At 45.9% G+C, this 14,011-nt stretch overlaps 3 protein-coding genes across 19 annotated transcripts in view; 2 read left to right on the forward strand and 1 right to left on the reverse strand.

Annotated features, from left to right (window-relative positions):
• Window positions 1-2,403, forward strand: part of LOC121591759 (putative cyclin-dependent serine/threonine-protein kinase DDB_G0272797/DDB_G0274007) — a 76,629-nt gene extending 74,226 nt beyond the window's left edge. For all 12 annotated transcript variants that reach the window (XM_041912674.1, XM_041912677.1, XM_041912676.1 and 9 more), the window contains one exon: window positions 351-2,403. In XM_041912674.1, the coding sequence (XP_041768608.1) occupies window positions 351-848 (498 nt within the window). In that variant the 3' untranslated portion in view covers window positions 849-2,403. The remainder of the gene's footprint in view (window positions 1-350) is intronic.
• Window positions 2,404-4,540: 2,137 nt separating this feature from the next.
• On the forward strand, window positions 4,541-5,848 carry LOC121591774 (anaphase-promoting complex subunit 15). Of its 2 annotated transcripts, XM_041912700.1 has the most exons (4): window positions 4,541-5,035; window positions 5,107-5,203; window positions 5,278-5,467; window positions 5,543-5,848. In XM_041912700.1, exons 1-3 carry the CDS (start codon window positions 4,916-4,918, stop codon window positions 5,421-5,423), a joined length of 363 nt encoding a protein of 120 aa, XP_041768634.1. In that variant the 5' UTR covers window positions 4,541-4,915; the 3' UTR covers window positions 5,424-5,467; window positions 5,543-5,848. The 2 variants fall into 2 exon arrangements, with proteins under 2 accessions (XP_041768634.1, XP_041768633.1); XM_041912699.1 differs by having other exon boundaries at window positions 4,542-5,035; window positions 5,278-5,848.
• On the reverse strand, window positions 5,845-13,782 carry LOC121591761 (RNA-binding protein 1-like). 5 transcript variants are annotated; one of them, XR_006004559.1, is made up of 5 exons: window positions 13,621-13,782; window positions 12,984-13,285; window positions 12,820-12,909; window positions 10,797-12,050; window positions 8,838-10,595 (listed from the first exon to the last, which is right to left on the reverse strand). XR_006004559.1 is itself a non-coding variant. In XM_041912683.1 (4 exons), exons 2-4 carry the CDS (start codon window positions 13,190-13,192, stop codon window positions 7,321-7,323), a joined length of 375 nt encoding a protein of 124 aa, XP_041768617.1. In that variant the 5' UTR covers window positions 13,193-13,285; window positions 13,621-13,775; the 3' UTR covers window positions 5,845-7,320. The 5 variants fall into 5 exon arrangements, 3 of the variants coding, with proteins under 3 accessions (XP_041768617.1, XP_041768616.1, XP_041768615.1); XR_006004558.1 differs by having other exon boundaries at window positions 8,838-9,658; window positions 9,741-12,050; XM_041912683.1 differs by lacking the exons at window positions 8,838-10,595; window positions 10,797-12,050 and adding an exon at window positions 5,845-7,396 and having other exon boundaries at window positions 13,621-13,775.
• Window positions 13,783-14,011: the final 229 nt, after the last annotated feature.

Genomic DNA, 14,011 nt, shown 5'->3' on the forward strand with positions numbered 1-14,011 from the left:
CTTCTCCTTTTTTTACAGCTGTCACAAAGATGAGACGTTGTTTCATTGGCCTTTTGGGGCGGATATGCAAAACCCGAAACCCCGAAATCCGATTGACTGTTGCACTTGTGCAGCTAGACACATCCGGGGAAAACCTCCACCAATGCATGAATGATGAGTCGTCTCGTCTCGTCTCTGGTCCCAATTGACAATGGTCGTCTATAAAGCAAGACATAAATCCCTTTCTGCATCATAACATCGGTCCCAGGGCATGCGGAACGTATCCTTCTCCAGGGAGACACATCGTTCGTAATCGCTCGCCTTGCTCTAGATGAATAATTTATATTCCCTTTCTCTCTCTCTCTCCATAGCTTCCACCTGTAACGCAACTGCAACTGCAGCAACAGCAACAGCTACAATCCCAAGCCCAACAGCAGCCAGTCCAGCAGCAGTCGCCAATGCCGGCGGGAATCTCGAACGTATCGTCCTCGGTGGCGGCCTCCCTGGCCTCCGCCTCGGTCGCCGTCGCGTCCGCCAGTGGCCCGAGCGGTGGCCCCAGCGGTGCCGTCGGTGGCCCCCTCTCCATGTCCTCTGCGGAGCCTCGCTTCCCGCCGGCCATCGCGGTACAACGGCTGGCGCCGCAGGTACAGCGGCAGCTGCGCGAAACCCAGGAACTGATCAAGGACTCGTGCGTGCAGCTGTACGGCTCGGCGTACGGTACCGGGCCGGGGCCACCGACTGGGGGCGGCGGCGGCAGTGGTGGTGTTGGTGGTGGGGGAGGAGTTGGTGGCCCAGTAGGTTCGGTTCTGGCCCGGGCCACTGCCCGCCGCCCAACGCTCGAGACTCAGTATTCGCAGGAACTTTCGTGATATCTAGACAAGTAGTGAAACACATCTCTCCCTTTGCAAACGGTGCGTACCACCACATCCACACGGCAGTTCTTCGTCTTCGGTGCCAGCCAAAATCCGAACCAATCGTGCGCACGCACGCGTGTGTTTGTGTGTTCCTCTCCGATTTGTTAATCGTTGCTGTTGTGTGCTCTGCTAGTGGTTGTCGTGGCGTAGCCGGGAGATCACCTCTTCCGAAGCAAGGGTGATCTTTTCAGAGCCTTGAAAGCTCCCTTCAGACTAGTCCGATTCGCTCTGTAGCCCTCCATTTCTTCCAGCAGGACACACACACACACACGCATACAAACACAGACTCCTGAGAACTAGTCATTGCCAAGGCTCGCGTGTAACGCGTCACAAACGAGGGCACAACTGCTGACCGTTGCGTCCATTCGCGGGCAAACTGTACATATACATATTAACTTATTAACTCTCGCCCCCCATAAAACATTCTCCCGAAACAGGCCACAGGAGCCTTTTTGGGGATGAACACCGGAAGTACACCCACCCAACACACTCCTCCCCATTAGAAACAGAAGAACAAACACACACACACATACATTGAAATAAATATATAGAGAGTTCACTATAGAAAAAAATGAGTAAAACAGACGACGAACCCTCCCGCCACCGGGACGAACAGCCGGTTTTAGATGACTCTTTGGCAGGGGCGGAGGGGCTTGGAGCTTACTTCTTCCCACCTTCCCCAGTACCACCACACACACAGACACACACGGACACATAGTTTGGCAACAATTAAATAGCGCTGTAGAAGTGGATAGGAAAGAAGGATGAGCAAAAGCGGACATTAGCGATGTTCGTTTTTTTGCAATCTGCGAAACAGAACAGAACAAAGACACACTGGAGAACACAATATGGAGTAACAGTAATCGGGGGGAGTGAACAGTAAACGAGCGGAAGAAAAGCGTGGCAAAAACGCAGTGAAACTATTCACCCTTAGCTAGTGTTGACGTTTTAGTGGGCGTGCGCGTTTCGTAACACGACGGGAAACTGTGTTTTTTTTTTACCCAATTAAAAGCGTAAGAAAAGGTGACAAAAAAAAAACACAATCCTTCAAATATTATATAGACAAGCCAAAACAAAGGGGTAAGAGGACAGTGGGGGGAAGAAGAAATAGTAAAAGCGAAGGCATATATAAACAAAATAGAAGAAAACAGAAGAAACTAATACTAATAGAAAGATAAAAGAGCAACAAAAAACGTGAACGAAATAAAAACAGAAGGAGAAACACACTAGAGAAGAGAACAAAATATGAAAGAACAACATACAAACACACACACACAGACGGGGTAGCAAAGCAAACAGCGTGGAAGAGAGCTTGGGTGGATTGGTTTTGTGCCTGGGGGAGGATTTTTTGTTGTAAAAGAATTAGAAAACTTTCGTTTTCACACTGTCAGTGCGTTCAAAATTGCAGAACAAGAAACGGATCTAGATATAGAAGCCATGATTCTAAGCAGACTTAAATAGAGTGTAGAAAGAACAAACAGGAAGAAGAAGAAAAAAAAAAACAAACCATGAACAGAAACAGTTAGAAGATTATTCTATATCATTTTGATTTGATTTTGGTTGAAAATTACTTAAAAGCGTATTAAGTGAAAGAGAGAGGAAGAGGTCTCCGAGTAAGACCACAGAAGAAGAAGAAAAAACAGGAACTAGTCTAAAAGCACAGCAAGAGGAAGAGAGAAGGAGAGAAGATAAAAGATAAAAAAGAAAGAACAAAGGCATAGCTAATAGTGTGAAGCAATCTTTTCACTTCTAAATTTTACCTTGTTATGTTAAACAACATGCTGCGGGGCATGTGACCGGCCCCACAAAGCGAATGTGGCGTCAGAGGCAAACGCAAAGGGCAAAACTTTCGAAATGCACTTAAACAATTCGACTTGAACTTGAACCTAAAAGGAACGAACAACATGACATGCACACCACCACACGCCGGGTGATGATGATGATGAGCCAGTTAAGTTAAAGTTAAGGGAGAAGCGCAACAGCGATCGATGTGGTGTGTATGTGTACTTTGTACAAAAGCAGAGGCAGTGGAAAACAGTCGATAATTCCCGATTCCCAATGTACTCCAATGTCCTGTTGGGGCGTTGGATTTGGTCGTGATGTTCTTAAAATAGGAGAGGGTCCGTGAGTTGAGGAGCGTAAGCATCATCGCGTATGAATATGTGTTTTTTGTGTTTTATCTATTTGACCACCGCCTTTAATACCGTTTGTTGTAGCCAGTGTAGCCAAATTTTAACCTCAGTTCAGAAGGTCAACACGTGACCGAAGCTAAATCGTAAGCTCCAGCTATCCAGTAAGGATGTGCGCGCAAGGATCGTGGTCAGAATCCGTGTGGCATGATAATTAGCAATAGAGGCATACAATTTGGAGCGCGAGAAAGGAAAAGAAAAGCAAAAGAAACAAATGCTCCAACATTAGAATTAACACGGTACACCACCACGGTGTGAGTGCAAAGTTTCTTCAGCATTTCCAGCATCCCCTCCGGTCACGAAGCGATTAAAAGATGTTTGAAATGCGTGTGAAAATGTTTGTGTTTACCATTGAATACAGCACACAAGGAAACGATTTTTTGTACACCTTCCTCAACTAAGGCGCGCCCTCGGAGTACTTTCCTTGGTAGATGTGCCCTTTTCCTGAACATTCTTAGGATTACGAGTAAAACAAGATCACGATCACGGACAACCACCAGATTAAAATAAAATAAAATAAAAAATCATGCACCATCATCAACCTCTTCTTCAACAGTGTGTGTGTGAGTGTGTCTGTAAGTGTATGTGTTACCCGTGTGTGACCAAACACGTAGCACGCGGTCGTATCTGTTTCGTACGATAAGGAAATGTTCAAGCAAAGAAATAAAAAGCAACCAACACAACCCTTTTAGTGTGTAAGATGTTCAGTGTAAAACAAGAGATGAAAAGCAGAAGATGAAAAAAACACAGCAATTCACACCCACATTCACTACAGCGCATCCAAAAGGAAGAAAGAGAAGAAGCGTAAAACACACAAAACACACAAAAAAAGATATGAAAAGTATTTCCAATTTTGTCAAAGTCCCCTCTTTATAAAGTGCACGTGTAAAAGAACGGAAAATATTAAAGAAAGAAAGAAAAACACATTATAGAAATATAAGGACAACCCACATACACACACACAAACGGTGAAGGAAAAGTGTAACCATGCCAACTAAGCCGGTTAAAGTAAGAAGAAGAAGAAGAAGAAGAAGAAAAATCATTCTAATGAACAGCAAATGTAATTGAGGAAACGCGGAAAGCGTACAGAGGAGAAGGCGCGCGAAGGTATGTCATGTATGTTTTATTTTCTCGTTTTCCCTTTTGTTTTTGTTTTAAAATTATAAAATCCGACTATGTACAAAGACGTGAAGAAAATCGATAGAGAAAAGTAATTGAAAAATTATATAAATTCAATAATAAAAATGAAAAAAAACTGGATAAATAATTTATCGAAGTGTTTGTGAGTGTGTTTGCTTTTCGGTGGCTAAATTTTTGAATCTTTCAGCATGGTTCGTTGCAGCGTTGCAACGGTTTCAGGGTTACGATTCAACCCTGCGCATACGTCACACCTTTGATTAGCGTCTTACTAACCTTGGTCGAAGCTGTCAAATCGCATGATGGACGCGCTGCGGTCAATTTGTTCCAAAAACATGATAAAATTCCGTATTTACATCTCATACGAATTTTGTTGGTGTTAATGATTTGAATTGAAATCAACGTCCTAATAAGATATAGCACGAATAAATTAGAACTATTTTAACCATTCTAAGTGGCCGATTCACCCAAAACAATCGGCTGTCAAATGTCACCATCAGAAACGTAAACAAACTTGTCTGGCGTGAAACAAAGCTTCCACCGCTTGGTCGGCATTTTCATGCTGATCCTAATATATTCGCACAATAAACGCGTATTTACTAAATAAAACACTTACCGAGAGCGGCAAGCAGCGAAACAATCACACGACAAAAGGGTTCAGTGTAGGACTGTCGATAAAGGTTTGATACTTCCACAATGATTCCGTTCTACCCTTCGCTGCAACCGTCTGCGGCGTACAACTTTTGGTTTTCCGTTGATGAGTCGTACGACGATGATGCCGAAGTGAATAACCTGGAAACAGAACACACGGAATGGGTAAGTGAGGATTAGAATGCATGCAATACCACTAAGCACGAGCGCAATAATACTGTGATGCATCTTTCCAGCTAAACCGAATCACCCTAATCGGACAGGAACTGACGCCAATTGGCAAAAGTTCCAACGAGCAGCACATGGAAAACATGGACACGGAGGATGAAGATGGTAAGCGCGGTGTCGATAGGAACGATAGGGGATTGTGGATTATGATTTAATGAAGTTTCATTTACCTTTTGCAGCGAACGACGAAAGCGACGATTCGGACAATTCGGACGACGACGATGACGATATGGATGATATGAACAATACGCGGAACCTGCCGGATGAAATTACCGTCGTTACCGGTGGATACATGGGGGATGACACGCACGCAGAGACGCTGTAGAAAGGAGTCGCACGATTAACAATGTCCTGGCCACTCCCTTTACTGTATGTCATTATATTAAGCTTGAGTTGCGTTACCTTATCGGTACTGGTACATTGTAAAAACTTACTTTAAATTAGATCATACGGCCAGTTCAATTCAAAATGCGTCGTCTGGAGAGTGTATCTGCATCATTCCACGCCATTGTTGCTGGCAGCTAATGAGATGCTTCATCTTGGTTGTAGCTTTGCGACTTATTCGGATGCATTCCGTCAGAAGAAAGAACTGGCAATCCGTCATCATGCTTCATACTACTAGAGAGAACTGACGCTCTCTTCTTGCACTGCTTCCCCATTCCGAGGACGTTCTGTAGAGGCGTTCCGATCGAATAAATATTGTGATATTAAAAGCAAACCATATTAAACAACCAACACCTTCCCTGTGTACTTCGCGCACCGTCGTCGACTGCTTCATTTATTATTCGTTATATACTTTAAGATTCTATTCACTAAGTATGTATTACTTTAAGGAGGAAAACAAAAAGAAGATGCTACACGCAGCAGCATAATACACGCACGCGTTTTGGCAAAGAAAAGCGCCCCAAAGAAGCTTACCTAAGATATGGGAGGGTGAGAGTCACCTTCTTTATAATACAAAACCGAGAGACAGACATACACGCAAACTTCCGCGCTACAACAGTCCAAGTCGCAATCCCTCAGCGCGCGCGCGGCTGGGCAAACATCCCCTAGCTACACTGGGGAGGGCGCAAAGCTGTGCGCTGAAGGGCTGCGCACTACACTACTGCTGCACCGCAAATAAAACCATATTTGGGTGAAGGGGAGGGGGAGAGAGAGAAAATACTCAAACCGAAAGTTACTACGATGATAGTGCAAAGCACGTGTGCGCCACCATCATTTCCTAGCCTGCTTTGATGTCTTACTCTACACTTAAAGGATTTGAGAGGAAACGGCAAGTGTATAAGAGAGGGCAACAAGACGTTTAAAATGTGTACGTGTGTGTGTGAAATATGGAGAAAACAAATATACGTCCACAATTGACGATAGCGAGCTTTTTTCGCTTGACTATTGCAGCAAAGCAAAAGAAAGTTGATTACATTGGAGAAAATATACAAAAACGTTTCGAGATTTAACGTATCACTCGCGCGCACACACTCACACACCCACGGGAGTGTGGTAAAACGGGGAGGGGTGAAATTGTATCAAATACTTTTTGTGGTTCACTCGTATGTACTGTCGCCACTCACAACTTTGCTGTCGTTGAAAGGTAGGCCCCCCTTGGCCTTCTCTGATCCGCGCGCCCTACTGCGTGTTTGTGTAGTCGAATACTCTTCTCTTACCTTCATCAAAAAGGTATTTGCTCCTTCTCTCTCTCATTTTGCCATGCAATTGTTTGTATGTCCTTCTCTCCTCTGTTCGATCGATGTCGATATACGTTTTTGTGTGTGTAAAACTATTCATAATTCAAATTCATTTCCTCAGCAAGTTTCTCGGGTAGTCTATTGTAAAATTCTTATAGTCTGCTTACCAGCTAATACAGATTACTTAATAAAAGTAATGAAAACAAGAGAACACTCACGCGTGCAGCCACATGTGTTTTGTAGTCCATTTCTTGTTTGGGGGGTTGTTTGGTTCTGGGATGATGGTGGTGGTGTAGGGGGTGGCTGGGGGGCAGTTCTGCACGCGGTCGTTGAGGGCTCTCTCGTTGGGTTGAGTGTGTGTGTGTGTTTTAATCCTATTCAAAAACACCACTTTCATTTGCATTTTGCATTTTACACACATACGCACACACACACACGTTTGCTCTCTGGATCTTCTTGGTTATTTCCTGTCCTGGGTGCTGATCTCATTCGTTTGCGTGTCTCACATCCCCCAAAAAAGCGTCCCTCTCCTTCCCGTGCTTAGCGCCGGTCGCGAGATCCACTGCGGCTGCGACGGTCGCGATCGCGCTCACGGCTCATGCTGCGGCTGCGTGATCTGGAACGACGTGGTGATCGAGATCTGAATAGAAAGAAGAGGAAAATGAAGCCGGAAGGGACGGTGTGCGTGTGTGTGTGTGTGTGTATGTATGTTTGTGTGTGACGGTGGCGGGATGCGGAACGGTTTTGATGCAGAGAGATGTGAGAGTTTGGTTTGTTTGGTGGTAGTGGTGTGAGGGGGTGGGGAGAACGGACAGTTGATGTTTCGAGAAACAGAGAGACGCGAATTATTGGCTGGTTCCAACTAGTTTTATGCGAAATTTCGATAACAAGCTGTTAATAAATATATTCAATCAGTGTGTTTGGTATATGAAGTAGAAGCGCACATTCTTTATCGTCTTTTTTTGGTGTAAAATTGGCTAGACTTGCACTATCGAACTATCGACACTAAGATTAGACAACAGAATAGAATTAAATCAACAAAACCGTCACTACATAGAACGCACTAATAACAACACACAGCAACACTACATCGATGCCTGAGACGGTGGACGGACGACGGGTGGTGTTAATAGCATAATATACACTTCCGGCACCAACTGTTTCTTAAGGAGATAAGCGCTTCGGGGAAATACTGTCCTGCTAGTAAAGAACCACTCCACCATGCGCACGCCAACAACCCACTACAACCCCTAAGAGCACATGTACTGCGCGGGAAGACGCACTAATAACAACACTACTGATTCCTGCTGGTTGCACGCGGTACCAATTATGGTGGAATATCTCTCCTTCGTGTTCAGATGCGATCATTCGGTGTAGAGAGAAGCACTTTGGTTTTAATGAACGTGGAAATGCGTGTGAATGGAAGCGAGCATATGTTTGCAGCTCGTCTTAAAATTCACATCACACTGGAATAGTGTTGTCCTGTCTTGGCTCCTTTCTACGAGAAGGATGCGATTCGTACTTTTTTTTATATAAAAGCCATTAACACGAGAGCCGTTGCGATGTATAAATGAAGATGCTTGGGGATTTGGTTGAGAAGTAGTCGTAATTGTAGCCAGCTGATAAGTAGTTGAGCAATGACAGTCTGCAAATGTTTTACAAACGAATTGAAAAGATTCTACTGCACATAGCTACAACATAAAGAAAAGACAGTTAATTGAGGGAGAGAGAGAGAGAGACGAAGGCACGATCACACACACACACTATTGATGTGTATTTTTCTGCAAACAAAAAAAGTAACGATGAAGGAAACGGTACCACTAATAGGCTAAAACACAAACAAGGGTTTACTTTTACACAGAAAAAAACAAAACAAAAAAACGTACAAAAAGCCAGCCGGTGGTGAAAACTAAAATAAAATAAAATGAAGTTTATTCCCTTTTTGCTGTAAATCGAAAAAAAAACAATAGGAAACGTTTCGTTTTGCGGGATACAAAAAAGAAAATTAGGAGAAAAAGCGTAAAGGAAAAGGAAAAAATCATACATACACATCCTACCTTTTCCGGAAACGGAAGAAGAGATGAGAAGAGAAAGCGAGCGAGCGATCGAGCGCAAACACACACACACACGTTGTGGAGCATTTTAAGATGGTGGTGGTGGTGGATGTGGTTTCTTTGGTGGTTGGTGTTGTAGTAGTAGTAGTTGTAGTGGTGGTGGTGGTGGTGGTGGTGAAGAGGAAGAAGCTTTGATTTTTTATTTTCGATCCAATTTTAAGAACTGTTGGGCGTGATCTTCTCGGTTGCGTTTGGATTTCACTCTGTTGCGCATGTGTGCTGCGTACAGCCACCGTTGAGAAAGAAGAGGCGAAGAGTTCACGTGGGCTGGTGGTGGTGGGCTGAAGACAGTGTAAAGATGCCACACACGAGCAGCGTACGGGGAGAGGGTGGTGGTAGATGATTTTACCGAAGGTGTGTTGGCCACGTGTTGTTTCTTTGTGTGTTGGAACGCGGATCGCACGATTGTTGTTTGTTGATTTTTATAGAGAGATTTTTGAAGCCACGACGAGTAAGAGAAGATCCTTTCCCATAGGGATGTCCATTTGTTCAAGGTCGGTCAAGTCGGTAGAGAGAATTGCTTGTCGCTTAGTACAGCCAGTCGAATGAAGATGGATGAAGATGATGTTATGTTGTCGTTGTAGTAATAATAGTAGCACAGTCAACGTGGCAGATGGTGAAAGAGGCAAAGAGAGAGTGATGCTTGATTGGGTCGTATGTTGGCTGGTTGGTTGGTTGGGTGGTGACGTTGTATCGAAGGGAAGAAGAGCTTGAACGAGAGTAGTGGGCAAACCACAGTAGCGATGGGTTCTTCCGCCTAAGATCTAAAGATACATTATTTACGCACATCACACAGTAATGAATTCTGGAGTTTTTAAAAAGGAATAATGGTTTCAGTTCACTTACAGTTGCGATGGTTCAATAGCGTTAAAACTAGCGGAGTGGGAACTATTACTATGGGGCCTGTTTGCTATCGCTGCTGTTGCTGCTCGCCGTTGGGGAATTAACTGCACACAAAACGGTGATGTGATGCACGACGACGAAGCTCACCGAGCGATGCGCAAAGCCGTATCATGCCAAGAAGTGGTTGGATGGTGGCAACAAGAAGAGCCCGAGGGAGAATAAAGTCCATCCCGGTGGTGTTGTTGGTGGTGGTATGATGGTTCATAAAATACACCAAAATAGGCAGCACAGCACCGTAGCAATTATGGTGAGCTAGCAGTAGAAGAAAGCAGCCCTTACGGCGTGAAGAGGTTGCGCTGGAAGAGGTTGAGCAGCACGGCAGAAACCGCGACGAACAACATCGTCAAGAACGTGTTCTCTGCGGCTTTAACCCGTTTTGCAAAAGGACGTCGCCCATTTGATGACGATGATGGTGGTGCAGGACAAGCAGCAGTAGTGGTGGTAGTAGTAGTAGTAGCAAAGAAGTGTTGGCAGTAGTAGTAGGTAGTAAACAGAAGTACAGTAGAGAAGAGGATCGGTGAAGTATGGTCGGTGGTGATGATAAAGTTGGCAGGCGGCGGTGCAAAAGGATCGGCGCAGTAAAGCTCCCCACACCCCGTAGCATAGTAGCGCGGCCGAAGCTCAAGGATGAGATGATGGCAAGTTGTGTGTGTGTTCGCGTGGGTTGATGGGCGCCCCACCCCAACGAGGGGGACAGAGCGACGACAGGTTGGTTCTTTGGCAGTGCGCACAGCAATGCAAGCTGCGCCGAAAAACAGCGTGATGGCCGAAGCACAAACGCGAACTGAAGCGATCTCACTGGGAAAGAGATACAGAAAAAAAAGAAAAGAAAACAAAAACAGAGAAAGAATCCGGAGACTCGCGCCAAGCTTGGCCGGAGCGGGAGGGGATGAGCGGAAGCCATCGGCGGGGTGGTTTGGCTGGCTGGTTGGTTGGCGGTTTGTTGCGATGACTTCGCGTTGGCTTCATCCACTCCTGCTCCGGTGACCTTCGGCTTACCAGAAGAGTCGCAGGATGCAGGGAGAACGAGAGGACAGACGCGCGATTCGAGCAAGCGGCCCATCATACTGTGCGTGTCTGTGTGTCAATGTGTGTGAGATGGCGCTGAAGATCGAGGACCTCCATGTTACGTTGAGCGCACTGTTCCCCCTCCCAAGAACACCGCATCAAACGGCGGAGAAGAAGGTATTTGGATGTGTGTCGGAACGGGAGACCTGAGTGTGTGATCTGCTGATCCGTTCTTCTGCAAGCAGCCAGTTAGAGGCGCATCATACTCAACGTCCACAGTTTTGGGCACGGGGCAGCAGTCGGTGGGGGGAAATCAAGACACCAACTGGTCGGCCACAGGTGGCAAAGAGTGTGTATGTTCGATGGTGCCTTCTGCTCGTCAAGGGTTGACGATACCAGAGTGGGGCCTGTGTTCACCACGGGGGACGAGGCGCGGGCACTGGATGAAGGCGGCACGTGTCGCGGCGAAGAAGAACGGGGCTGTGCGTGGTGGTGCTGCTCAGGCGACCGTCGCTACTGTCCAGCCGATGATGGAGAGGATGTGGAGGAAGATGATGAGCTAGTAGCAGTAGTAGTAGTAGTTGTTGTTGTGGTGGTGGTGGTAGTAGCAGTGGTAGTAGTAGTAGCAGTAGAAGGGGAAGCAAACTGCAGAACTGTAGGCCGTCGGATTGGAGGGCCGCTGCCGTTGCTGAAGCCCGCTGCAAGAGGAAGCGCAGTGCTGTCGCTGCCGCTGTTGTTGCTGCTGCTGCTTCTGCTGTTGCTGCTGCTGCCACTGCTGCCAGTAGTGGTGTTGCGGCGACGGGCGCTTGCGGAAGTACGGGAAGAAGCACGTGCGCATGCACGCAGTAGCAGCAGGAGTGGTAGCAGTAGTAGTAATGGTAGAAGTAGTAGCAGTAGTAATGGTGGTGGTGGTGGTGTTGGTCGCCGGAAAACGAATGATCGGGTCTAGAAGAGATTGAGCCGCACCGGCCGGGGCTCTTGCTCGCAGTAGAAGTATTGTTGGTGGTGGAAGTAGTAGTAGTAGAAGTAGTAGTGGTGGTGGTGGTGGTTGTATTTTTGGTGGTTGTGATGGTGGTGGTAAAATTGGTGGAATTGATGGTGGTGGTGGTGGTGGTGGTGGTGGTTGCGGTAGTAGACTTAACACTAGTAGCGCTACTAGCAAAATTTGGACAAGATGATGTTCTGTGGCGGAAGACGCTGTCGTGGAGTAGTAGTAGTAGTAGTAGTATCATAGAAGAGTTTGCCCTGAAATATTGTTTGATCAACCATTGGTTAGATTGTTTTCTTCTACTATACACATACAATTATCTGTTTTTTTTTCGAAAGGGAAAAGGGGTTTTTCAGACACGAGCACGCGCTCTGGTACGCTTAAGGTATTGTGTTTTTTTTTCTTCTTCTCTGGTATAACCGTTACTAGTGAATGTGTTATCAGTCCAACAAACCCGCTATCATCTTCGCTCCTTGTAATGCGTTTGTTTGATTTTATCAGTGTTAATAATCTCATCCTGCCAAACAAATACTCCAAACCGTATTATTACATGCTCTTTCTCTACTAGGTAATGGGGGGGGGGGAGGGGTATGGATTGTGTTTTTAAGAGGAGATAAGAGAACTTTCTTTTTCAAGCCACCCTTCTTTTAATAGCTTTAGGTTAAACCTCATTTTTTTGCTTATTTGGCTTCCACACACGCTCAAACACACACGCAAAACAAAAACACAATCAACAACACGAGAGGCGGCTTCATAGAAATCCGAAACATGATTATACATATCGAGCGGGTAAATGTTCTACAACGGTTCCGAAATGAAAAACACACACGCACACACAAAGATACCGGGTGCATGTTTCGCAACGAGGGCCATTATTTAACTCTAGATATTTGGCTTCTTTTAGCGTTTGTTTGTTTGGTGGGTAAATACTCTAAATTCGCTATGATATTATGGCATATAAATATCAGAACTAACGCAGTACGTCTAAAACAACACAACACACTGTCCCCCAAAATATTGACTCACCTGTACGAGCGGCGGGGTCGGCGGGTGCGTTCGTCGCGTCGCGAGCGGCCAGAAGACATCTCCACCCGGATACGCGTTCCGCAGCATCGTCTACAAGGTGGGGGGACGAGAAACATTTGAAAATGAGCCAGAGATCTCCAGCGTGACAAAGCGAACACACTTACGTTCCATCCAGCGAGCGAACTGCGTCCTCCGCATCACGCTTATCCTCGAACTCTACGAAGGCGAAACCGGGAGGATTGCGTGCCACCCAGACGTTCCGCAGCGGGCCATACTTGCCGAACGCACTTTCGATCTCGTGCTTCGACGCCGACGAGCCCAAATTGCCCACGTAAACCTTGCACTGCAGGTCCCACTCACGGTAACGCGCCATCTTATCCAGCGTGACGGATTTTATATTATACAACAGCTAGCCGCGAAAAGTGGGTTTTGTGGGAGGGTGTGGTGTTGGTGCGGATGCGTTCACCTGTCGCGAGGAAGGCCAAAGAGAGAAGCGTATTAGCATGAGCTCCATCCACGCACAGCGCGATAAGCGATAGTGAAGACAGCGACATTTTGGGTGCAATTGTTCACTCATTGCATTTTCCTTTCAGCAGCCGAAATATTCATTTTCGTCCGCCTCGCAAAAGGGCTAGGGTCAAATTTTCGCTTGCACCGTTTTTTTTTTTTTCTTCGCTTTTGCACCCTTCGCAAGATGGCCGCCGTGTGCTCATCTTCGTCGAGGCATTGCGTCGTCACCAGCCTATTTTCGTTCGCCTTTTTCTCGCTGAAAAACATCGCACCGGTGCCAACAATACAAACCTGATGTAGTGCGTGACGTGAGTTTTCAAAATGTGGAATATTTTTAACCAAATGGTGCGTTTTTAATAACTTTTTGGTAGGAAAATGCACAGCACGACGCACTATCACACGCAGCAAGGCCGAAGAGAAAATATGGTGTATGTGGTCGGGAAGGTTGGATCGGGTAGTGTCATTTTGACAGCGGAATCGACGAACGATTTTGTACCTTCGAAAAGATGTCAATAAAACCAGTTTTGGGTAGCTTTCTTGTGCTTCAATACTTTGTTTAAATATTGCAAGTAGTTTTGAGATGATTTAATATAGTCGTTTAGGTCAAATAAAGTGTAAACGACTGCATGAAAAACACGCAGGTCAGCAACTGTCAAGCGTGTCTGCAACATTGGATGCTGGT

Source organism: Anopheles merus, chromosome 2L (assembly GCF_017562075.2).
Source record: "Anopheles merus strain MAF chromosome 2L, AmerM5.1, whole genome shotgun sequence".
In the NCBI taxonomy this organism is placed as follows: domain Eukaryota; kingdom Metazoa; phylum Arthropoda; class Insecta; order Diptera; family Culicidae; genus Anopheles; species Anopheles merus.